The 26,208-nt window shown below is 32.7% G+C and overlaps 1 protein-coding gene across 1 annotated transcript in view; it reads left to right on the top strand.

Annotated features, from left to right (window-relative positions):
* Positions 1–26,208, top strand: part of LOC124369875 (WASH complex subunit 2-like) — a 51,295-nt gene that overhangs the window by 8,262 nt on the left and 16,825 nt on the right. Inside the window, exons 3-8 of the mRNA XM_046828011.1 lie at positions 1,425–1,613; positions 5,685–5,833; positions 8,659–8,809; positions 10,624–10,716; positions 24,702–24,771; positions 26,063–26,131. Of these exons, the coding sequence (XP_046683967.1) occupies positions 1,425–1,613; positions 5,685–5,833; positions 8,659–8,809; positions 10,624–10,716; positions 24,702–24,771; positions 26,063–26,131 (721 nt within the window). The remainder of the gene's footprint in view (positions 1–1,424; positions 1,614–5,684; positions 5,834–8,658; positions 8,810–10,623; positions 10,717–24,701; positions 24,772–26,062; positions 26,132–26,208) is intronic.

The raw sequence follows: 26,208 nt of genomic DNA, 5'->3' as shown, positions 1-26,208 counted from the left end.
TTCTTAACGATGAGCAGCATGGACGTTTGGTTGGCAGATCTACTGATACTAACCTTCTGTCTCTCCAGTGTTTTGTTGGAATTATGATACAGTGGTTTGGGAGTTAACTCTCTGACCGAAAGCTGTTTCTCGGATTTGGTTTCCAGGTATCCTCTTCCTTTATTGCGACTTCTGGTGTACCTCAGGGGTCCCACCTTGGACCCCTCCTCTTCTTAATATTTGTCAGTGACATCAAGGAGGTCATCACAGTCCCCTTTCACTGCCTTTGTCTGCTTGAGAGGATTTGATTTGATATCATCAATAGAACAAGACAACTGCGCTTGTTTGAGCCAGTGGTGAGGCCAAAGCCCAACTGGGTTTTTAGTGACCACAGGAGTCAGATCAAGTATATCCTAGTACTAAGTTGTATACACACACACACACACACACACACACACACACACACACACACACACACGCACACACACACACACACACACACACACACACACACTCACGCACGCACACACGTGCGCGTGCACACACACACACACACACACACACACACACACACACACACACACACACACACATATGAGTACTGAATCCAACAATAATTGCCAAATTAAGTTGTGTTGGAGGAGTAAATGAGGTAAAGTAAGTAACATATCAAAGGTTAAAACGTTTTATTTTCTGTAACAATTTTGCTGATATTGTTATATGTTATTAAAGCATTTTTGGGGATACAACGAGCATTAAACTTTTCTTCTCCACGGATTTAAACCATTTAATGCCTAGCCCACCACATAGCTTCAGACCTATAGATTAAAATGATACTGTTTCTTTTTGTAATTATGCAGTGCCTCAGGTGTTACACACTGTGAAGACTCTAGACTCGGAATTGTGGCTACTGGAGGCTACACACTTGATGAGAACATTGATGTAGGGTTTGCTGTAACCAAATGTTACGGCAGTTGCTGAGTGAGACACATTCCGCACTGAATACTCTGAACTCGGAATTGTGGCTACTGGAGGCTACACACTTGATGAGAAAACTAATGCCGGGTTTGCTGTAAACCAAATGTTACAGAAGTTGCTGAGTGAGACACATTCCGCACTGAATACTCTGAACTCGGAATTGTGGCTACTGGAGGCTACACACTTGATGAGAACACTGATGTAGGGTTTGCTGTAACCAAATGTTACAGCAGTTGCTGAGTGAGACACATTCTGCACTGAATACTCTGGACTCGGAATTGTGGCTACTAGAGGCTACACACTTGATGAGAACACTGATGTAGGGTTTGCTGTAACCAAATGTTACAGCAGTTGCTGAGTGAGACACATTCCGCACTGAATACTCTGAACTCGGAATTGTGGCTACTGGAGGCTGCACACTTGATGAGAAAACTAATGCAGGGTTTGCTGTAAACCAAATGTTACAGAAGTTGCTGAGTGAGACACATTCCACACTGAAGGCTCTGGACTCGTTGGAGTCAGAAGTGGCCACAACGTGTGTGGAAGTGAGCAACATTGGCAGCCGGTTCTGGGCGTTGTCAGACACCCAGTTTGTCGAGAATAGAGTATACGATGATGATGACGTCATTTCACCAACTAGTCCAATTTCTGCACAGGTAATTATTAATATAATGTGTAAAAAATAATAATAAATCTGTCATGACAGGAGTTTAACAATAAATTGTAGATAAAAATCACTTGGTGCCCTTAAAAAGCTTGCTTTTTAGTGGTATTTCCCATGAAACATAGAACACCAATTCTTCCTCTCTTTTGATCGTTATCATAACATTCATCGAAACACCATTGGGAGTTATTGTATTGCTGTATGATATCTGTTGTAAAAAAATAATCAATAAAAATACCACTAATCACAAATATAAGCAAAAAAACAATGATTAAAGTATCAACTGCAAACATCTTAATATTTGAAATATTGTGTCAGTTAATATACCGATCTTTAACGTAAGCTGTCTTAAATTGATTACAGGTCGAGTATTGTTAAAATATAATAAACATATTACCTCATTTTAATGTTTAGGCTTACATGTTTGTTATTTTAACAAAATTATATAGTTTGTGCAACTTTGTGAGAAAGATTCCTAGACTGAACTGATCCGAGAGAAGCATAGCTGCAGTTACATCAGAGGTCACTGCATGACATTTAGGCTGCAGGAAAGCAGCTATGGCTTTCTTCGTTCTGCAGTCCACCCTGAAAGATAGGGCAAGAAAATGTTGCCAACAAAACATTACTGCTGAATTTGCTGCAGAAAAGTGATTGGGTTGTTTTCAAACAGTTTTTTCTGAGGCTCAAGAAAGAGAAATTGTTTAACATGTTCTCTTTTTTGAAGAAAGATTATTTGGCTCAACCATACATGATCTCCACAAATTTTACTTTGAGTTAGCAGTAACAAACGGTATACCAAATAATTGTAACAAAGAGAAATAAATAGCAGGAAAGCTTTCTCATAAAACATGTTAAGTTTTCTATAAAGAATCCTGAGTAGACATATCTTGCACATGCTAAAGGATTCAATAGAGTTGCAGTAGGGAAGTTCTATAACTTACTGCTGTCCATTTATGAAAAGCATAACATTTCACGTAGCGATATCCTCAACATAGATGAGACAGGAATATTGACTTTTTCAAACAAACCATCAAAAGTCCTTCTTAAGCAAAATGGTAAAAACAGGTTGGATGTTTCTCTTTGGCAGAACGAGGAGTTTTAGTGACATTTGAGATGTGTATGTAAATTTGACGTAGTAATTTTGGGCCATTTTTAAATCAGGCCCAATGGAAAAAGGCTGAATTTTTATGTTAGGTATATAAAATTTGATCAGAGGGATTGCCATTATTTTTATTTTCAAATACACAAATTAATGAGATACTGAGAACTTCATAAAAGTCAGCTATCAACAATTTAAAAACGAGATACAAATATAGTCATAGTCATAGATCTTTATTCAAAGCTGTAATATTATAAATACAGTCAGAATAGTGTCACAAATACAGATAGACTAATATCATCACAGATACAGGTTAACCTATCTAAAATCTTATGTTAACTTAACATAAATATTGTTAATTTAAACAACTAAAATCAACTCAATTTTTATTTTTGTTTAATGGCCCAAGCCCTCAAAAAATTCTTCAAAAGAATAAAATGATCGTGATATGAGATAATTTTTTAATTTATTTCTAAACGGATTGATTCCTTCAATTTTTTTTATGTCAATAGGAATGTATTGAATAAATCGTGTACCGGCGTATTCAGTTTTCTTTTTAAACAGCTCTAATTTATGATTTTCAAAAATTATACCACTCCTAGTATTATATTTATGAGTGGTATAGTTAGGCATATTTTTAAATTTTGTGTAAGTTATTGTATCATATATGTATTGACTGTAAACAGTTAAAATTCTTAATTGTGCAAATAAATGTTTAACGGTTGCTTGCCATGGTAAATTTAGAATTAACCGTATTGATTTTTTTGTAGTATAAAGAATTTTTTCAAGGTTTTTATTTGAAGTAGCTCCATATACACTGATCCCGTAGCTTATATGGGAATGTATTAAAGAAAAATAAATTTGTTTTAAAGTATCCTGGTTACAAAGGTATAGACACATTTATAACCCATTGAACCAGAATCAAATGGCTTAAGCTCATTTATAATTAATATTAAACTTTTCAAAAATGTATAAATCAGTAACAATCAACATTTAAAGTATTCTTTAAAATTCTGGTCATTAATTTATTTAAAAATGCATGTTCAATAACTATATTACAAACAAGCTGTACTGAGCTTTGAAATCTTCAAACAGTTAAGTTTAAATAGATTAAATGTTTTGATTTATTATTAAAATGTTATCTTTATGCATATCAATGTAGCGAAAACACAAGTATTCTTGAAGAAATGGGTTTTAACAACTCACAACTTAACTATGGAAGTTCACGAAAGACTGATATAATTTTAACAACATCATATTAGTATTAAAACATTAAAAAACAGCAATAGGGTCCCATGTGTTCCATAGGTGCACTTAGGACGGTGTTTTCGTATGATTTCATTACTAATCGCAAGAACTCATACAAAACTGCTATATTACTTGTCATCACATTTCGTAAACATTAGATACATAGGCTTGAAATATGGATAGAAAATTTAAAATATTTGTGTACAATGATGAATGTAATGGTGTTTGATAATGATAATATTCTTAATTGAACCTACGATATTATGGGCCTGATTTAGTGGGGAGATTTTTGGTAAAAAATGGTGACTTATTCTAATACTATCACAGATTTTAGCGATGTTTGGACATAAGATGACAACTACTAAATGTTCTTGCCAATATTACGCTGCAGACAAAGCCGCAACGACATAGCAGTATTTTAATAAAACAAATATGTGTGAACAAATACTAGCATTCCAGTTTTATCTGACTTTCCCCCAAGCAAATGTTGGAGAAGAATAGCAATGAAAATGGGAATTTGAATATCTTGAAAACAAATTGAGGTAAAAATATGGTATAAATGTAAAGAATACTTATTTTTAACTATATAAAATTTCTGTAAAAGTAGTAATTTAAAAGTCTGTTTCCCCCTAAGCATTTCTAGTCAAGTTTTAGTGAAAAATTGTTATGTGTAATTGTCCACACTTTTTATGTTTATGGTGCCGTCCTTTTAGCGGCTGGTTAAATTTAATATCTCTTTATAAAAGATTTAGGTTTTTTTAGAATAAGCTTTAAATGGTGTATAATTAACCCAGCTTAATGTTTGAAACCTTTTAGAATTGAACTTCTAATCAAAACTTATTTTTAGATACCTCTGTATTTTAAAGTAGCAAAATGTTTTACACTGCATTCCTCATGTTTTGAGTTACGGTTTAAGTTTATTCAAACTCACAACCCACCTTATTCTCAACTATTTTGTTGCTACCTGATTTGAGACAGCTTATCTCAACACAATCTCTACCTCAAAGCCTATATAAGACAAGTATGATTGATTTCCTTCAGCATTGTTTGTGTGCTGTATTGAAGTAATCACAATCAAGTCTTATTAAGTATAGTGAAATTTACATACGATTTGTGTTATATTTGAGTTTGTAGGGGTTTAGCAGTGCGATCTGTAATAAAATCTTAACTGAGAGTGTAAGTTACACGGTAAGCTATAGTTATATATTTGTACTGTATCATTTTTAACTAAGTGTAGTTAACTTTGCTATATGATATGTTTGGTTTATTTTACTGGTCACATAAAAAATAACAATACACTCGATTTTTAAACAATGAGATACAGTAGAGCTTCCTCCGTTCATTCTGTAATTTTCTTTATTCAGGAGAATTTTCAGGATTATTACTTATAGTCATGGTTGAATAAGAGTTAAGAATTATAAGTATGTGTGCATACATGTACGCATTGCATGTGTGCTTGTGTGTTTATAAGCGCAATATAATATTTTACATGAATAATAGGTTAATGAATTTATTCAGATCAAGTTCTCCAATACAACCTCAATCTTGATACAGTACTATTGGTTGCATCACATCAAAGAAGCATTTAAACACAGATTTCATAAGAAACAGTGATTTTTAAAATCAAATGATTGTTGCCGATATTGTAGGATTCTCAATAAAGAAGGTTTTGCAATAATAGACATGAGCAAAGTATGAATTAAATATTTTTTTCAGGGTATTGCTAAAGAAGACACTGAGAACCTTGTGATCCAAAGGTTAAATGAAGCTATAAACAACGGGATTCAAGTACTGGATTCCAAGTTTGAGGTGGTCCAAGTAGTCTCCAGTGACTCGGATGACGACGAGGACAGTTCACCGCACAGGTATTGTTATTTCCGATTTCAACGTAACTTTTAATACTGTAAATACGAGGGTCTTCCAGAAAGTAAAGAACGTTTTGTTATAAGTCAATAAAAACAAAAGATAAAAGCATGAAAATTTATTTATAAATACTTATAAACTTACCCTATTTTTTCTACAAAATCGCCGGAACTGTCAAGGCACTTGTTGTAGCGTGGCACCAGTTTTTCTATATCGACGTTATACTGTTCTGCCGCCAAGGAATGAAGCCACGTTTTTACTCCTTCTTTGAGGTCTTCGTCACCCAAAAAGTTTTTTCCGCCTAAAAAGACTTTCAACTTTGGAAACAAGTGATAGTCACTCGGAGCCAGATCTGGACTATACGGAGGGTGTCCGAAGATTTGCCATTTGAAAGAATTGAGTTCTGCTTTGGTTCGTGCACTGCAACGAGGCCGAGCATTGTCGTGGATCAGCACCACTTTCGACGACAGCATTCCGCGTCGTTTGTTCTGAATAGCGCGGCGAAGCCGATGCAAGGTCTCGATGTAGGCCTCTGAGTTGATTGTTTCGCCTCTCGGCATGAACTCCACATGGATTAGGCCTTTTCGGTCCCAAAAAACTGTTGCCATCAATTTCCTGGTGTTCAAATTTGGTTTTTCTTTCCTGTTTTTTGTTGGTGAATTCGAGTGATGCCATTCCATTGACTGGAGCTTTGTTTCCGGGGTTCGATAGGAAACCCAAGTTTCGTCACCCGTTACGATGCGGTCAAGAAACGCATCACCTTCTTCGTCATACTGAGTCAAAAACTCAAGAGCTGCTCCCATCCGTTTAGTCTTGTGGACATCAGTAAGAATCTTAGGCACCCAACGAGCACACATTTTCTGATAACCAAGACGTTCAGTCACTATTTCGTGCAAAAGCGACCTTGAAATTTGTGGAAAAAATTCCACTAGACCACTCAAAGTGAAACGACGGTTTTGTTGAATTTTTCCATCAACTTTCGCTGCCAACTCGTCAGTAACGAGTGACGGCCTTCCACTTCGTTCCTCGTCGTGCACATTAGTTCGACCTTCCTTAAATTGAATGCACCATTTTCTCACTGATGACTCGTTCATCGCATTGTCACCGTAAACTGCCTTAATTTGCCTATAAATTTCAATAGGTCGAACATTCTGTGCATTCAGAAACCGTATCACACTACGCAGTTCACACTTGGCGGGATTTTCAATTAACGCCGCCATTTTAAACTTTCACAGGAGACGCAAACGTGACCTCACGGTACCGCTACTCAGCTCACACTGAGGCAGAAGGTGTGGCTAACGAACAAGCTATCTACCGCGGTGGTGGGGGAACTGCGCCGCCCGTGATGCGCAATCGTTCTTTACTTTCTGGAAGACCCTCGTATCATATTTAACTTTAAAACATTATATGTGTCTTGTTTGTTCATTCATAGATATATGAATGACTATCTTGTAAGTTTTCTGGTTCATGCCATGTCAGATCATCACACACAATTAAAGTCTTGAGACACTTTGGCCTTGCTCTGAAAAGATATCATCGTCAATCAAGAGATGTTAACTGAAACTGGAGTTAGTTCTTCTTCACAGCCAGGCCAAAATGATCAACCTTTGAATTGTGTTAGTAATGTTTGGTGTAAACCAGAAAACTTAAGAGACACAACACACTCACAACAATCAATGTTCAAGAACTTATAGACATGTATGTTTAGCTAAATTGTAAATTCTGATTTTATTTTTTAACCAGACTTTTATCATCATCATTTTGACAATGATAAGGATTTGTATAAGGCGTGTCTAAAACTTAAGTATTTTTATGAAATTGATTGCAAAAATAATTAAATGAAAATGGCTTCATTACAGAGGCGGAGTTAGGGCTATCAATCCTTCTTTACTACTCAACGTCATATTATATACATTAATATCACAAGAGTTAAATGCAAACTAGATAAATTATTAAAATATCATACTTATAACAGATATAATCAAATTGCTAAACTTATTTAAAATTAAATAATAATATTGAAATAAACTTAAAGTGGAATTCTATTTATTGAAATAAATCAAAGAAAAACTTAACAATGCAAGAGCGAAAGAAACAAAACCTCATTTAATCTTTATAATCCACTGCCTGATCACATGTATGATACAAATACCACTGCTCGTCACCCCCACAGGATCCTCATCCGCAAATCCCTGACCCTCGCCCCAAAGCGACCATCACTCTTAATGCCTCTAATATCATCAAAGAGGCGTTCCAAAGATGACAAACCAGAGTGGTAAATAATCTGTTAAAAATTGTTGATCGGTGAATTGGAATTGATAGTAATGAATCTCTCACTAAGAATGTAGGTCGTTCACTAATATCAGAGATATAATTTAAATGTTCAGACAGAAAAACAAGAGATTTTGTTTTGAAATTTAATATTCAGTAGGAAGAGTATGGAATTTACATAGTTCTTGAAGTTTTGTAAGTGATAACTGCTGAAAAAATACTCATAAAATCTGAGATTAAAGATAGACATAATACAGCAGTTATGAGCAGATTCCAGTCTGTCCTATTGCTCAACAGTCAAGGCACTAATACAGACTTCACAGTAGATAAAGTGTGTTAACGTAAGTCTTAACCAGCATCTTCCTCAGCACTTCTACCTGCTGTGATGTCATGTCCTCCCGCACCGTGATGCTTGTACCCTGCAGCTTCTTCTTATTGTTATAAATCATTCGATGGTCGTGGTAGCTAACAAGGGTAACGATGATGAGATGATGCCTCTTCGTGCCGTCAGACCCTAGACCTAGACAATACTAAACACAAAGTGGTGCTTTTTCAGTGGTGTGTTGCTGAAGCCTGTGAACAGGTACAAAGATCGGCCTCTGCCCCATCTGATTGGCTCCGCGGAGTTCCACTCGGACCACACTCTGGGACTGAGGGACTTACCCAGTGACGAGGAAACCGATGAATTCATGAGTGCCAGTGATAAGGTTCGTTCTTACTCCTCCTATGTTACAATTTTATTTACCCATTATACCTAGAGTAGACAGAGTCAAATGTAAATTCACAATGTCTATGGTACATGGTTCCTGTCTATTGTTTCGATTACTTCGATCAATATCTTTCCGTAAATATCAGTGGTATAAGGACCAATTACAAGAGAGAATTCTAACTGTTTGTATTTCATATAGAATGATGCTTCAATGTTCAATGTTTTGCTTCATAATAAAAACAATCTGTATCAATTATATGACATATTTTCCATGAAAATTATTGGAGCGCTGTTTTATCAAAGTTTTGGAATTAAAATTTCTGTAAATAAAACTAAACAGATTGTCGTGATAGATGACACAAAAATTGCAATAAGTGAACAGTATTACTGATAAGCGAATTCATAGTTAGAAGAATATTTTATGTATGATGTACCATGCGTATAAATGGAATCCATGATTGTATATACAACTTTTAACAGTATTCCCAACAATAATGCAAAAAACAATTCATTCTTATATGAAACCGTCTTGTCTGTATGTCTATTCCATGTCAGTGAGCTGTCCAATTTTTGTCCCAAAAATTTTACTTCCTCAACTGTTGATGCAGAAAGCCTAGATTGATTTGCTTGAATTACTATTATTTCCATAATGGTTAATTTTATGTTCCTTAGGTATACTTTGTTTTGTTTTGGATTAAAAATTAAGTGATTTTCTTGGAAAACCTTAAATACATACTATTCAAACTTGCAAGTGACATTTCAATTGAGTCCTTAAATAAATATTTGACTTGTATCAGTGACAGAATCAGCTTACAAATACAAACTTCGAATTCTGGGATATCTTTCAGCCAATGAAAGGATAACAGAAGTCCCAAACATGTATTCAATTATTTTGAGTGGTAAACACTACAAAGAGCTGGTTTAGTTCAATTCTGTATTTTTATATGTTATCAGAGATTATCAACAAATTTAGCACTCTAGTATGGAGTCCTTACAATGATGTCATTATATAACAAGATTTGATTATTAATAGTTATTTCACGTAGGTAACTGTAAAAGTTTTGTTTTTGTTTTCTAGTAGGTGCTTTTGAAACTCAACTTTTAATGTTTATTGATCAAAATAATGGTTTACCGCCAGACCTTTAACATTCAAGCCATTGTTATAAATAAGGAAATTTTAAAGTTTAAATAATCTCTTTCACTGTTTCTCACTGAGATCACTGAGCCCAAATTTACTCATTAGATGAGGCAGAATGTAGCACAGAAGATAAACAATATATTGACTGTGTAGATCTGTTGTTTCCTTGTAGGTTATATACGAGTAATTTGGTACTATATCAGTAATTGTCATAAATAACGACTCATAAATTATCTTTTTACTTGATAATCTGTATATATTTGAATTTCTATCCCTCATTTAAAATGGCAATGTCCCGTTATAACATGGCTTGATTTAAAATGAGTCAGCGAGAACTTTTATTAATTTGGCAGATTCTCCAGTAATTGGTACTTTGGACTGTTGAGACAGCTAACTGTAATGTATTTTCCATGTTCATTTTCGTCATTTAATTAATATTTTATATTTGAGCTTCTATACTTTTATCCTATTAATAATTTATCTTCTTTTTTTATAACATAATTGAGTTTTGTATTAATTTTTCTTTTAGTAATTTGCTGTTAAATTTTGATTTGATTATGCATGTAATCATTAAATACGTTTTTATTTGTTTCTAATAATAAAAGTAAGAAAACTGTTAAGATTACTTATTCACAAATAAAGATTTATTCTATTCTAATAATTTATTTTTCTAGGCTTATGATGAGAGTGAAGACTCTGACATAGAAAGCGACCAGACTAAAGCCCAAGATATCCTGGCACATAAAGAAAATACCAATTACAGACCAGTAAGTTATTTCATTCATAAAAGTGTATTTGAGTTTTCTATCTAAATTAAATATGTAGCACAATGTATATACGAGGGGGTACCCAAAAAAAACCGGAATTATTTTATAAAAATTATATATTATCAAATTTTTTACAATACGACCTTATCTCCTTCAAAACAATCTCCATTACAACTAATACACTTGTCCCAACGGTATTTCCATTGATCAAAACATTTTTTGTAGTCATCTTTAGAAATGGCTGCAAGCTCGAGCTTCGTTTTTTTCTTAACCTCTTCAACGCTGTCAAATCGTTGACCTTTCAAGCCTCTTTTCATGTGTGGAAATAAAAAAAAGTCGCATGGAGCGAGGTCAGGCGAGTAAGGTGCGTGGGGCAGCGGAACCATGCCGTTTTTGGCTAAAAACTGCCTAACTGAGATGGCTGTGTGTGCCGGTGCGTTGTCGTGGTGGAAGAACCAGTCTCCAGTCTGCCACAAATCGGGTCTTTTCTGGCGAACACTGTTGCGCAATCTTCTTAAAATCTCCAAATAAAATGTTTGGTTGACAGTCTGACCTGGAGGAACAAACTCAGAATGAACAATGCCTTTAGCATCAAAAAAGCAAATCAACATGGTTTTGATGTTTGATTTGACTTGCCGACATTTTTTTGGAGGTGAAGATGGCGACTTCCATTGGCTTGACTGTTGCTTTGTTTCTGGGTCATAACCATAGCACCATGACTCATCACCAGTAATTACCTTTTCCAGAAAATCGGGATCATTTTCGAGATGTTCTTTCAGAAGGCGGCAAGTTTCAACTCGATGTGCCTTTTGATGGTCAGTCAGAAGTCGAGGAACAAATTTGGCAGCAACCCTTTTCAGTCCTAAATCTCCTGTTAAAATTCGCTGAACCGAGCTCCAAGTTAACCCACTACTCTCTGATAGTTCCTCAATTGTCTGTCGACGGTTGGTGAGCACAAGTTCACGAATTTTCTCAACATTTTCGTCCGTTCGAGAGGTTGATGGACGTCCAGAACGAGGTTTGTCTTCAATCGACATGTCGCCATTTTTAAATCGAGCGAACCACTCGTAGACCTGAGTTTTCCCCATAGCATCATCTTTGTAAGCTGTATTCAACATTAAAATAGTTTCTGCAGCATTTTTACCAAGTAAAAAACAAAATTTCACAGCTGCACGTTGTTCACTTAAACTTGCCATGACAAAAAACGAAACAAGAACAAAACAGGGTTAGCGAAAACAGTCACTACGAACGAACAGAATGCACTAGGACAACGGAACTGGGGTCACTGAGCTCGCAATGGGTTGCGCGACACACGCCTAGCGTCAGGAATGTGTACTACACGCTGCCGGCTGCCAGCAATACAATTTCGGTTTTTTTTGGGTACCCCCTCGTATAGGATAAATAAGGGAGTTTTCTGTTAAATATTTCTCTGTCATTTATTGTTTATTTTTATATGTGCATGGAAACAATGTGTTTCCTTAACTCTTCATTGCATTTTGCCTGTTACGTGACTGACACGTATGAACTATTTTCGGATTTTATTCAACGTCATTTGAATACCAGACTATCTTAAATGATATAAATGTAATGCTTATTAGTTGAGCTATCAAAATCAGTAGTCATATATGAAATCTAGATACCAATTGATATCATAACAAAAGTCGTTATGTAAAGTGCTGAGCTAATATATTGATATAAGTGCTAATATATTGATATCATTTTAGTGATTGTTCTATATAATATTATGTTTTATAAATCAATTTTACTCTAGCGTTTTTTATCTTTAAGGTAAAAATACTAAATTTTTTTATTTGTATTTTAACAGCATATTACTATTTTGTTGCTATATCAGGTAAGATTGCAAAATTTAAAAAATACATAAAATCTACGCAGTTAGGGGCTATAGGTGCACCACAAGATTTTTTGTAGGGTTAATAAATTATATCTAATTTTTTCTCATAACTGATTTTGATATTGAAATGGATGATATTATTATTTTATTGTAAAAAAAAAAAAAAAAAAAAAAAAAAAAAAAAAAATAACAGTGTATTGTGTTAGGTCCTCTGGGTGGGCTCGCTAAGCTAGTCTCCGTGGGTATATTTTCTTTTCAAAAAGAATTTTAAATTTCAGATTTTGTAAAAATTATTGTAAGTATAAACACAACTGTATAGAAGTTCAGTTCTGAGCATAGGAGACAAAAGTTATCTCTTAACCCTCTAAGTGGCGGTATATACATTGTTGCAATGGAATGGCCAATTTTTCAGAGTCAAGCAGGTATCTTATAATCTTAAAAACTAAAATGCAAATTCTAATATGAGCAATGCTTGTTATATATCAATGTTTTCGCAATACAGAATACACATAGTATAGTTATTTTTTACTTACCTTAACCTTTTTTTATGATATCCACACAAATGTTCAAAAAAAACGTTTTTTTCTCCACCAAACTTTTCATTTTTACGTTCTGTAACTTTAAAAATGTCATTCCTAGGAGATTATGTTAAATGCAACCTTTATTCACAATTTAATTCTAAACAAAAAACCTTCAATAATATTTTTTCTATTTACAACACTGTAAAAGTTATATGGGAAAAACTGAATCTAGAAAAACACTTTTTCTAGTCAGAATCGCTAGAAGTTGCTTGCCTTTTCCTCCCTATCCCTCAGTACAAAAAACAGACCGCGAGAAAACTTAGGATTATTGGTACTTTGGGATTATACCGACCACACCAGTATGAAGAACACAAAAATATAAATTTATAGAAACAAACATGGTAGAACGAAAAAACAACTCTTTAATTACAAAATTAAAAACTTACAAGCATTTCCAGGTATTGTAATCGGTATTGTTGTCTCTGTTATCTTATCTTTCTCTAGAATGATTACGGCAGCCGCGCGCATCACTTGATTTGCACGGTACATAATTGCCTTTCCATTACAATTCAATTTATATTTTGATGCCCCTCTAGAATTTGATATTTTACTGATAGGTACTATCTCGAGGGATGTTTTTCTTTCATTGACATCAGCGCGGGGCAGCACCATTTTGGGTGGCGGAATGTGATCAAGAATAAAAACAAGTTTTTAGTGTTTTTTCAAGAGTTTAGTTTTAGTTTGGTAATGTTTGTTTTTGTTGAATTTTAGTGTTTGGAGAAATGTAGAGGTAAAACACGGAAGTACAACAAAGCGACGCGACTCTGCAATCATTATCTACTAGACCGCTCGACTTTGACCTCTGTCTGAGGATGGGGAGGGGTTTGCGATAAGACAATTCCTGTTTTATATTGACGAAATATTATTTTAGCTAAATCTAGTAATCAGTAGAAGCAATGTCAAATAACGATTCATGTCTGGGTGTGGTCGATATAATCCCAAAGTACCGGATTATTTCAGTTAGTACCATTGATTATTTCATCGTGATGTTGATGATACTATATGAAATGTATTGAAATTTAGTGATTAACGCAACTGTGCAAACTAGGCGTAAAAATAATTATCGGTTGCCTAGCAATAAGCGGCAATGTGAAGCGACTTCTAAGATGTCGCTTGAGCATGTCACGGAGACAAAAGTTAGACGTCTCTTAGAGGGTTAACAGAGTTGCATAGTGAGGTTATGTTAATAAAAATATACGCATGTGTTTTAGTTTGCGTTAGTCTCAATAAAAAAGCGTTCTTACACCATTGTAATTGATTCATATCACAGTCTTTAACCGATTGAAACTTTGCGTTCTTACCGACTATAGATAAAACGTGCTGTATCATCTTAATTCTTACTCTTCAGAGTAATCTAATCTTCTGAACATGCACTTCCTATAGTCATTAAATATCTTCGACCTTGAACTAACAAATTTTACAGACTTTATTCCAACGTAAATTAACCTCCACATGCATGATCCTTACAATGCATTATAAAATTATTAAAATTTCTCCATCCTGTATAGCTGCCATCATACATATCTTACATATCTTCTGAACCACTAATCATATTGATGAATTATAGCAACCACCAATGAGTGTGTGTTGGTTCTGGTGGCGTAGGCATAGCAAAGGAGTCTACTTGTTTCTAATTTTTTGTTTGTTTGTTGGCATCTCTGCTGCAGAAATTGCCATTATTTAATGTATTATGCTAAAGGAAAATATTAGCTTGTTAGTAAAGTTTTGTTTAAAAAATGTCTTAAAAATAAAAGTTTCTTATTATGAAATCACTTTTTTATACAGTTACTTTATACAGATGATTTATTCACGATGGTATGCAGAAACTGTGGGAGTTCATTTTACATGTAAAAATAATTAAAATAGTTTATATAAACATGGGTCCGGAAATGCTTTGTTAGCGAGTTATGACTAGAGTAGATTGATTTTAGCAGTACATTCAGGTGCTGCTGACATACTGTACGAGTTGATTTAATTTGATTTAAAAACCCAGAATGATATTTGGCAGGAAATTTTTATTTCACAAGTTGGCAATACAATAAGCAGCTATTCAACAATGATATCATTTGAAGAATACAACATTACCCTTCTCACAGAATTCCAAATGCTAGAAAAATTAGTGCTTACTTACGTTATGGGAAACAGGATCACTTTCTAGTACAAAGTTCAGCATGTCTTCGTGAATCACTCTGTATAAAACTCCCATGATAGTCTTGCATGCAGTGTCTCACCTACGTACTTAAAAAACTGAACATTTTAGTACATTGGTAATTTAATCAAATTAAAAATCTCTTCATTCATTGAATATACATTTTACGTAAATATCGAAGAGCATCATAAAATTTACTTAGACCAATATATTTATAACCTATAGGAGGTTACTGAAATAAAACACCCTAAGCCTATTAATAGTCAATGTAATTACAATTTCCCCAATAATTGCAGCTTTAGCCATATCTCAGATTAATTAATAAAAATACAGATCAAGATAACGATATTATAAATAATTAAAAAGTAACAATTGTAAAACTATGGAATTAAAACAATAACAATAATAATGCATTCAGTAATCAACAATAAGTCTGTAATAAACAGTTTAAATAAAATACACAAAACAATTAAAATAAATAAACAAAGACAAAAACACAAATTTATATGTTTCAGTTGTATAAAAATCGTTGGGATTTTTGTTTAGGGAATTTAGTTTGAGAACAACCTTCTTCAAAAAATACTAATTCCATAGGAAAAGCAAGTCCTAAAAAATATAAATGTATGTGTTTGGTTATGCATATGTTTATTTGAATTTTGTTAATAGAACTATATTACATCTCCTTACATTTTTTATATCTTTTGAAATATCAAACAGCGTATTTGTGGTATTAATAGAAGAGAGCGGTGTTATCCAAAAAGGCACTGGGTTTTCGTGTTAACACTGTCCTAGTAAATCATTAATGAATATTAAGAAAATACTTACTGACTATGCAGATCCCTGAGGAACACCGGTTAGCATTGTCATTGCTGTGTTGAGATGATCTTGAATACGAATTTTCTGTTCTCTGCCCATTAAAAATGTTTTAAACCAGTTTAAACACTCACACCCTATACCAGCCTCTTCCAATTTCGTAAGTAGAATTTCATGGTTTACCAAACGAATGCCTTTCTAAATTTAATAAATTTATTTAATACTAAAGATAATTAATATTACTTTTTTCAATTTACAATTACAATTTAATTGGATTTATAAAGAATACGCATGCCTTTTGATTAAACCCACTCTTACAAAAACTAATTTTTTTGCAGTAGAGAGGTGTAACGACCCGTACTCAATATTGACTTATGGTTCAAATAATATTGATCATAAAACTAAACTTAGATATATATTTATATCACTTATACGAAAATTATGCTTTATCTAAAAAAAAATATTTAACCATCCTTGTAAAAATTGTAAAACTTGACTAAAGACATAATAATAATAATTAAACGTAAAGCAGTATTGAAAGTAAGTGAGTAGGACAGCAGCAAGACTGCTGACAATGCAGAGTCAGCACCTGCGTTTGCTGGAAAGCAGTTAAGATCAGGCCTCAGACTCGGTAACATGTGATTCTCTGTCACTCTGTTATAATAATTTTCTAAATTCCTTAAACAATGTAGTTCAATATCGTATTTTAAATCAGAAGTGTTCTCCTATTTAAATTATTCAGAATTGTAACAGTTTTATAAACCAATCAGTAGAATTAACAGTGGTTTTTAAAGTTTAAACTTTTGTGTCAAAATGTATTTCTTTTCCGGAATCATCCGGTGATGGCAGCGGTATCTACCATATTTTAAATATTCACCTTCAGACGCAATATCCTCCTGGAAATATTCCTTGGCTGAAACTATTATTGATTATATAAGTGAAAACTGGAATTGAGATCTGCAATAGATTTAACAAGGGTCACACTAAAACTTCAAAACCGATGTTTGTTAAAGATGTCATAGTCAAAACATCAGTTCCATTGTAGGAGTTATGACAAAAATTATATGATTAATTGTTGATCGGTCTGTACATGACACCCATGGTTTATCTGTGCTGAAAGCACTTCTGTAAAGTAACAATCAACTTCCACTGCAATCACTAACTTCACTATTGATTGCACCGTCATCCACAGTTATCTTATCAACAGATTGCTTCCCTACCTCACAAATCAATTGATTTATAATTTTCCATTGTTAGTGCACATCCTCGTTTCATTTTACAAGTGTATTTGAATCACATTGGTTTTTAATGAAATAAATTTAAAAAATTTAGTTTCAAAACAAAGTTTAAAGTGCTGAAAATTGTATCATACGGGATGTTTTTGTTATATTGTACAGTTTTATTCTTTTATTTAGATTTTGAATAATCTATAATCCACAGGCTGGGTTTTTTTAAGAATCTATATTCTAATTTACAGGTATGTTTTAATACAACTATTTACTATGCTCTTCACAGATGACTAACAAGCATTCTATAGGATATTTAAAATTTTAGAAAATGTACACATTTTTTATTAGGAGTAGTTTATTCATTTTCTAGCCTGAATTTACTGTCATACTTTTTTAGCCAAAAGAGAATGGTCAGCAATTGTGCAATAGAATTCTTATAGTCTAGAAGAAATTTTTGAAAGTAATGTTAATTTTAAATAAAAATAGATTATTACTTTAAAAACTTAATACATAAAATTATATCAAGCAGAAGTTGTAAAAGTTGTGATTTAAGACATTTAAATAAGAATTTTAAAAAAGAATTTAAAATAAATTCATAAAAAGTATTAATTTTTAAGGGTTTTTGTTAAACATTTTATAAATGTCATTTCTTTTATAAATTTTGTTTGTGTACTGACTTGGTATGCCAACTGTAACCATAACTTTGTCAACAATTAAAACTCTTTACGCCAATAAAATATTTCTCTTAAGAAAATATAGCACTTTTCAAATAATTTAAATTTTTGTGTTTAAAAAGTGGTGGTCCTTAAATTTAATATTGTTTAAGGTGTTTTTCTTTACTTTATTAATGTGGTTGATTTCCATTAAAGCTCTATTCTGCCGTCCTAATGGTACAATATTGAGGTACTAAAAAAGTGCTAATGTCAATGACAGGATTTGAACCTGTGTTTTTTGTAATTCAGATCCTAAGTCAGACGTCTTAGACTATACTGCTATCAGCTCTCCAAGATCGCTTACTGATCAATGAATAAAAACCATAATTATTTATTAGATTGAAATATTTTTGTAAAATTGTGTTATTTTAAGTTAATCCGATTTTATAACTTTTTTAATGGAATTTGAATTTTAAATTGGAATAATATAATTTAATCCTTAAATATAAATAGTTTCTTTATAGTTTTATAATTTGTATGCAAAACAAAGTTAAAAAAAGAATTTAAATTTAATATTCAAACGTAATATATTTGATGGACACATATTTAGATCATTATGTGTAATATTCATCTCATTTCATATGAATAACATCTCACACTCTTTAACCCTTTTAGTGCTATAGCTTGCTATAGCATCTACGTCTTAGACGCAGCGTATTTTTTATATATATATTGGTTCAGTTTATGCAAGTTACTGGCTACAAACAATGACAGTTCATCCAAAAGCCATAGAGTAACGATATTTGTATATTTAATTGACGACGACCAGCTGTTTTACGTCATTAAAGTGAAATAAAAAGGTCAGTTGGGATGTTTACGTTGCGAGCGAACTGACGCTGTGCTTTGTTTACTCTGTTTTATCTTATTTTATCCATTAAATTGTGTTATAATTGTGAAATACTACTTCATTAGTATTCCAAATCATTGCATTACTTCATTTTTCATTTGTGTTTTCCGTGTGTATTATATATTACTAAGTTACAAACTATATCTAATAAGAACATTGCAGGTTATGATGAGTTTACTTCACCTTTTTTTATAGTTTTATTACTGAATAAAACAATTATTTAGGTAAAAAAAAGTGTTAGCTGTGCTTGAATTTCTTCTTTTATAAATAATAATAAAGTTAGTAAAGAATTTAAGCTAATAATAGTCAGTGTATTACTTTTTCTCTTGAGCTTTTCAAACATTAGGCCTATATGTAGGGCAAAATTTGGCGCGGACAACATATTATATTTTTCATCCACACTTCTTATTTTTTGTGTAATAATAAAATCAAATATATGGAATCTGTTTAGTTTTAGTTGCTCTTTCCGATGGTAGCATCAGAAAAATAATATAAAATTGTTTGCATACTAAAATTGTATGCCAAAGTGAAAATAAATTATAAAAAATTTACATTATGAAGAAAAAAATTTTTATAACAATCCAAATATGTACAAATGTATTTTTTTGTATTTATTTCTGTTTATTGGTTATTTATCTTCAATACAAAAAAAAAAAAAACAAAAAAACAATAAGATATGACCTCAAATAAGGAAATAGTAAGGAATTTACTAAAACTCTGCATTTATGCAATAAACTGCTTAGCACTCTTAGTTATGGCAATGTGCCAGACACCTTAGCACTAAAAGGGTTAATGATTACTGCAATTACCAAAAGTCGCACATTCTGGAATGTTGTATGTGCTGATTTCATCATTTCTAATCCAAACTTTTAACATAACAATAAAATTGATTGTTGTTTAATTTCATAGAACTGTAAAATAAATAAATAAAAATAACTGCCCTGATGATCGGAAAAGTCCCAAAAAAATCTGCTTATATCACATATCAATAAAAACAGTTGTTAACTCTGGCCTATCATGAATGCTATGTACTTTCTAATTGGACCAAACAATAATTGCCGTCAAACTCATTTATTTTCTTAACCTTTAGTACATTTGTGTACATTTTTTAATTTTAAATATGACTTACTTCAAACAAACTGGAGTATTTTAAACTGTTTTAATGATGTAGAACAAGCCTTTGATTATTTTATGGAGTTGTTGACGATTTCTTTTGAGAAAAATTGTAAAGTTAAAGATGTTAAGGTTAAGGATAAGCAAAAGAAGGTAAAATTAAAATGGCTCACACCTGAGCTGAAACAAATCAATGAGTACAAATTAGCCCTCTACGATAGATATAAAATTAGCAAAGGTACAGCCCAGGAACCAGACTACAAAAAAAGATTACATCAAAGCAAAAAGATTGTTTAAAATACGAATAGATCAAGCCAAAACGGTTGGAGAATGAATGTTACATAGAAAACTCTAGTAATAAGTGTAAAGCTGCTGGAGATAATTAAAAAAGAGTCTAAATTCAACAGCCCAGAGTTCAGAGTGTATTATAGATTCTAGTACCTTTAATGATTATTTTGTTAATATTGTGAGTAGTTTAAATCTTAATAAGAGTAAAAGTGTACCTGATAATAAAGCTTTAAACCTAGTTAATAAGTATATTATACATAAAAAATATTGATACAAACCTAACTTTTAATTGGCATGAGATTAAAGCAGAAGAAGTTTTAAACTGTGTCTCTAGATTAAGTAATTCAAGTAGTGTAGATATATATGGATTTCTCGAATAAAACCATAAAAAATGTTATTGAAGGAGTAGTAACACCTCTTACATGGTTATTTAATAAGATGTTGGAGCAAGGGATTTTTCCAAAGGCATTAAAGCTAACTAGAGTGTGTCCCAATATTCAAGAAAGGGGACAAATCAAATCCCTCAAGTTACCGCCCAATCTCCTTAATACCTATACTTGGTAAAAATATTTGAATTAAAACATTAAACAGCAACTTCATTTTTACTTTTGTCCAAAATAATGTATACTGTCAAGAACAATTTGAGGGTTTATTCCAGGGGGAAGTACAATCAAAGCAGTAGAGACTGTAATTGATAATATTCTAATGAGTTTTGAAGAGCGTATGACAACATCTGCTTTGTTAATTGACTTAACTAAAGCCTTTGATTGTATAGATCACAAAATTTTAGTGGATAAGTTTCACAGTTATGGAATTAGAAATAATGAGCTTAATTTACTAAGGTCATATCTGAATGACAGAAAACAGATGGTTTGTACAACGTAATGATAAATCTAGCTTTAAGAATATTACCAGAGGTGTGCCTCAAGGCTCGATCTTAGGTCCTTTTTTATTTGTAATGGGCAGTCAATGATTTCTCATTCAATGTGACATTGTAAGTCAGTGTTATATGCTGACGATACTACTCTGATTAACAGCACAAAACATTTAGATGAATTAATGGATAAAGAAAATCAAACATTAAAAAAATGGCATTAGAATGGTTATGTGAAGCAAACTCACTTGTTGTAAATAGTAATAAGACGGAGAAAATAGTTTTTTTCTTTAAACAATCTATTATTAGAAAGAGAGTACTTCAACTGCTAAGTTATTAGGTATTTGTTTGGACAGTAAGTTTGGGATTGGGCCTATCATATTGATTACCTTTGTAAAAAAACTATCTAGAATAGTTTATCTTCTAAGAAAATTAAGAAATTATGTATCTATTGAAACATTGTTTATTAGTTTATAATGCCCTTTTTTCAATCGCAATTAATATATGGTGTAACTTTATGGGGAAACAGTACTAGTGCACAAAGAGAATTCATATGGCAAAAAAAAAAAGCGATTAGGTCAATAAAAAATGTATCAGACAGAGAAACTTGTGTTCCTCTATTTAGAGAGTATAAAATTATGACACTGCCAAATCTTTATATTTACTGTTGTTTAGTAAGTGTAAAAGAAGTCCTCCCCAGCTTTTACAATTAGGGAACAAGTACATGGGTATAATACGAGGAGGAAGTATTTTTTAGATCTTCCTCAAGTAAGATTAGAAAAAACTAGAGGTAGCCATATTTTTATGAAAATTAAACTGTTTTTAACAAATTACCACCAAATGCATGGATTGTACCTTTTAAAACAATTTTTAAAGAGAGTATTAGAGAACTGGTTCAAGAATAATGTTTATTACTCAGTCTCAGATTTCTTAAGCAGCGGATATTACATGTTTATGCTTTTAAAATTAATATTCGTTTTGTGTCCCATTGATTTGTTAAATTATAAACCGTAATTGTTTGTTTGTATTGTTTTTGTATTTGTTTTATTTATTCGTGATATAGTATGTGTTTTAATTTATTAACTTATCTGCATATACATAAATGAATAATTTTTTAAATTTTGTCTCTCAATGTATTTATTTATTCAGTTATTTTATTATTTATTTAGTTTTAATATTGTTGAGTTTTAAAATTTTTATCCATGTTAAATGTGTTAATAGTTATTTATTATTGTTAATTAATATAGATCTGTTGGTTGTTTGGTTATTATTGTTATTAATTGTATAGATCTATATATTTGCTGGTAGGCTGGATTGAGTAGGTAGAATCTGAGTAGTTTGTTTTTAGTTTTAGTTTAGTGTTTTAGTTTAGAAATATTTTAGTAACTTGACGAAGTCCATTGCACTATTGAATGTGTTTAAAGACCAATAAAGATCTTGAATCTTGAATCTACATTTAAAACCATAAAAAATATTACGTTCAATAGTGTTCCAATTTCCCAGTATCCCACATTAAGTGATGTTAAAAGTATAGACTTTTGCGGCAGCGATAGCTAAAAATCTAAACGTTGGTAATATTTGGATTAGGCTTATGTAATATCTTCAAATAACTTTAAATGATTATTATACCTATCTTACCAATTACGAATATAGTACGTTTCAAGTGGCAGACACCATAAAGCATCCACACAATATGAAACAGAATAACTCAGTTTGCAGTGTTGCACAATGTGTCTAATAAACTGGTCTAGAATCGGGCAAAAGATCTTAGCCATCTGTGTACTTTTTGGAAAAGTATATAATTCATTTTGATTTTTAGCAGTATGTTACAATTTCCCTAGATAGAACACTGTTCTAAAATACAAAATATTATGTTTAGCAAATCATATAAATAATAATAAATTGGTTCTAAGTATAAATATAGTCTGGGTGCCAAAGAGTAAAACACAAGTCGGACTAGATTTGGTATATTAAGTCTCTGAAGACAAGGATAGAGCCAAATATGTGTGTCCATATTCAGGTCACCTTTCATACATAAAGATAACTAACTGATATGCACATTAACACATACAAGGAACGGCTATTGACATTTAGACACTTTTTTTGCAAAATTGAAACTGGTTAAAGTTTACGTTACCTTCTATTTATCCCCTTCAGCGTACTCTCCTCCCCTCTCAGTACACACCGCTTCATTCGTATTTTCCACTGGTTGAAGCAGTGCTGGAAGTCATCTTTTGGGAGCGCCATCAAAACTTGTGCCTCAATCTGTTTGACCTCTTCAACAGTTTGAAAATAAGTTGCCTTTAGTCAAACTTTGATCTCAGGGAACAACCATAAGTCATATGGTGCTAAATCAGGAGAATATAGAATCTGGAGTCTTGGTGCAGAATCCACAAGTTGTTTTTCCTCAGTTTCAAACGTTTTTTTCTAACTCCCTCTCCAAGCTTTGCAAGAACCTCTTGGTAGTACACTTGATTCACTGTCTGACTCTCAGGAACCCATTAAGTCTTCACTGCCATTAACATAGAAGAACATGGTTAACATTGCTTTCATTTTTGACTTGCTTTGTCACGCTTTCTTCAGTTTTGAGGTGTTTTCCAGTGCATGGACTGTCTTTACATTTGTCTACCCTACGCAATAAAGTTTGATCACTTTCAAGGCGCTCTAATATGTCCTCACAAATTTCAGCTTGTTTGTCCTTCTGATCATGTGAGGGATTCTTTCCTTATCGATGTTAACTTGATCAGTAATAGCTCACAAGAGTAAAAGACGATCTTTTCTCATGATTTGGTTAATTCTTTAGATGTTTTCATCAGTAGTTGAAGTGTACGCACAACCGGGATGCTCGTTATCTTCCACCTCTTCTCATCCTTCATAATACTGTTTGTTCTATTAAAATAACACACGTCCACGACATAGAGGAGTCACCGAATACTTCATTCAACATATTCAGATACTCTGTAGCTGATTTTTGAAGTTTAATCAGAAACTCAATTTTAACACTCTGCTCAATCTTTGCACTGATAATTTTTACAGCAAACAATTTGTACTCAATAAATGACAAACGTGACCAGTCCACTGGGCTGAGTGATGTTATTTTGATATCCACAGACTAACCAGTACCTAAGGAGATAATTGATAGCTTAATAAAGGAGATAAAGCTTAATCCTTTGGCTTATGCTGCTGGAATATGACTATCATATGTTTTCCGGTTTGCTCTGTGTCGAAAAATTGCAATACAACTATAACCTAAGATTATTCATCTTTGCTGTAGAAGCCATCTTTTGTCATCCAATTTTAGTGTTTTGAAAGTGACAAATATCAAACACACTTTTGGTTGTGGTTAAACTGATGTGATGTCTTGTAGAAGAATATTTTTATGAGTTGATTACATACTACTATAAGAGTTTCTAGGAGTTAAAGTGCTAAATTAATATTGCTCAATATTAGCTCAAAGGTATCTTTAAGCTAGAATTGAGATTGATAAGAAATTATGATGAAAGGTGACAGTAATGACTTGTTACAGCTGGGCCTGGGATTGCCTCGAGTTCAGTCGCAGTCGACAGTCAGTGCTAGTAATTCCTCTCTTCCCTCAGGTAGTTCTTTCACTACTATGCACTGTGTTATACCTGTACTCAGTGTATACAAGAACAGTTGCATTATAAATAATTCAATAAACTAATTGTGTACGTTTGTATGAATGTTTTAATAATAATTACAGCTAAACTGAAGTCATGATTAATCGATTGACTTCTTGGTATTAATATAGTGCACGACTAGTCGAAACCTGGAGTTATGAGGTCATGTATTGATCTGCATTCTACTTTTTGTAAGTACTGCTATATAGTGTACTAATACACTTTTTCTCTATTTTGGATGCCACTTCAATCATACAAGGGTCATCCGAAAAGTAAGGTCTGATTTATTATAAGAAATAAATAACATTTTTCAAAAAACTTATTTATTTCATTCGTGACATCTTTCATGTTTCAACATAGTTTCCATTTTTGTTTAAACATTTGTCATTACGTTCTACGAGATTTTGAATGCCAATGTTGTAGAAGTCTGCCGCTTAAAGATAACCAAACTTTAACTGCTTCTTCACCTCATCATCAGTGTTGTAGTGTGCAGAAACAATTTTGTGTAATTTCGTTTTACTTACAGTCAGAAATTCTAATGCTAATGATGAAATGGTAAATCGCCGATTTTCACAAATCTTTTCATCAACGAAATTGGCCAAATCTTCCGTGATCTGATCACTGATTGCTGGGCAGATCTCGGTTCATCATGGACATTTTCCCATCCATCTTTGAAAGCTCACTTCCACACTTTGCTGTCACTCATTGCATTAGTGTCACACTTCACTTATCTATGAATATCCGCTGGTGGAACGTTCCTTGCTATCAAAAACCGGATAACTGATCGTATTTTGCAGTCGGTGAGTTGATCAATTGTTTTAAATTAGCACTCTACAATAATTTCACTACAAACAGAATCAGTTTGTAAGGTCTGCTGGGCGTCCGTACGCATACGCATTGCGCTGGTCACTCGCTGCTCAAATAAGTTACTGCGAAACGGACCTTACTTTCCAGATGACCCTCGTATATCAGACTTATATATAACCATGCATTTGGATTTTTTCACAGAAGATGCTGAATTTATCAAGATATGATTACAAATCACTAGTCTATTAAGTAGGTATTAAAAGAACTATTATTGACAAGAGTATTATTATTTACTCTAAACATCTTTCTGATGTGTGTCAGTCACACTTCCTGCTCAAGACTGACCGTGGACTCCTGCTGGGTAAAAATTATTTGAGAGTAGAGTTGTGAGGTGGCTTCGTAATAAAGGAAAATTAATGGAGTTATAAAAATCTGTCTGAAGGTGGTGAGGCTGAGGATGATCAGAAGAGGATGTTTTCGAGATGGCAACCCTCGGATCTCTGGGCTCCAGGTTAGTAAAATGATGCGTGCATTTACATTAACTTAAGAGTGAATAAAGATCAGTTAATAAGGTCTATAATATTTCTG

This window comes from Homalodisca vitripennis, chromosome X, assembly GCF_021130785.1.
Source record: "Homalodisca vitripennis isolate AUS2020 chromosome X, UT_GWSS_2.1, whole genome shotgun sequence".
Classification (NCBI taxonomy): domain Eukaryota; kingdom Metazoa; phylum Arthropoda; class Insecta; order Hemiptera; family Cicadellidae; genus Homalodisca; species Homalodisca vitripennis.
Note: the sequence above shows the minus strand (reverse complement) of the source record. Positions and strands in the feature narration are given on the sequence as shown.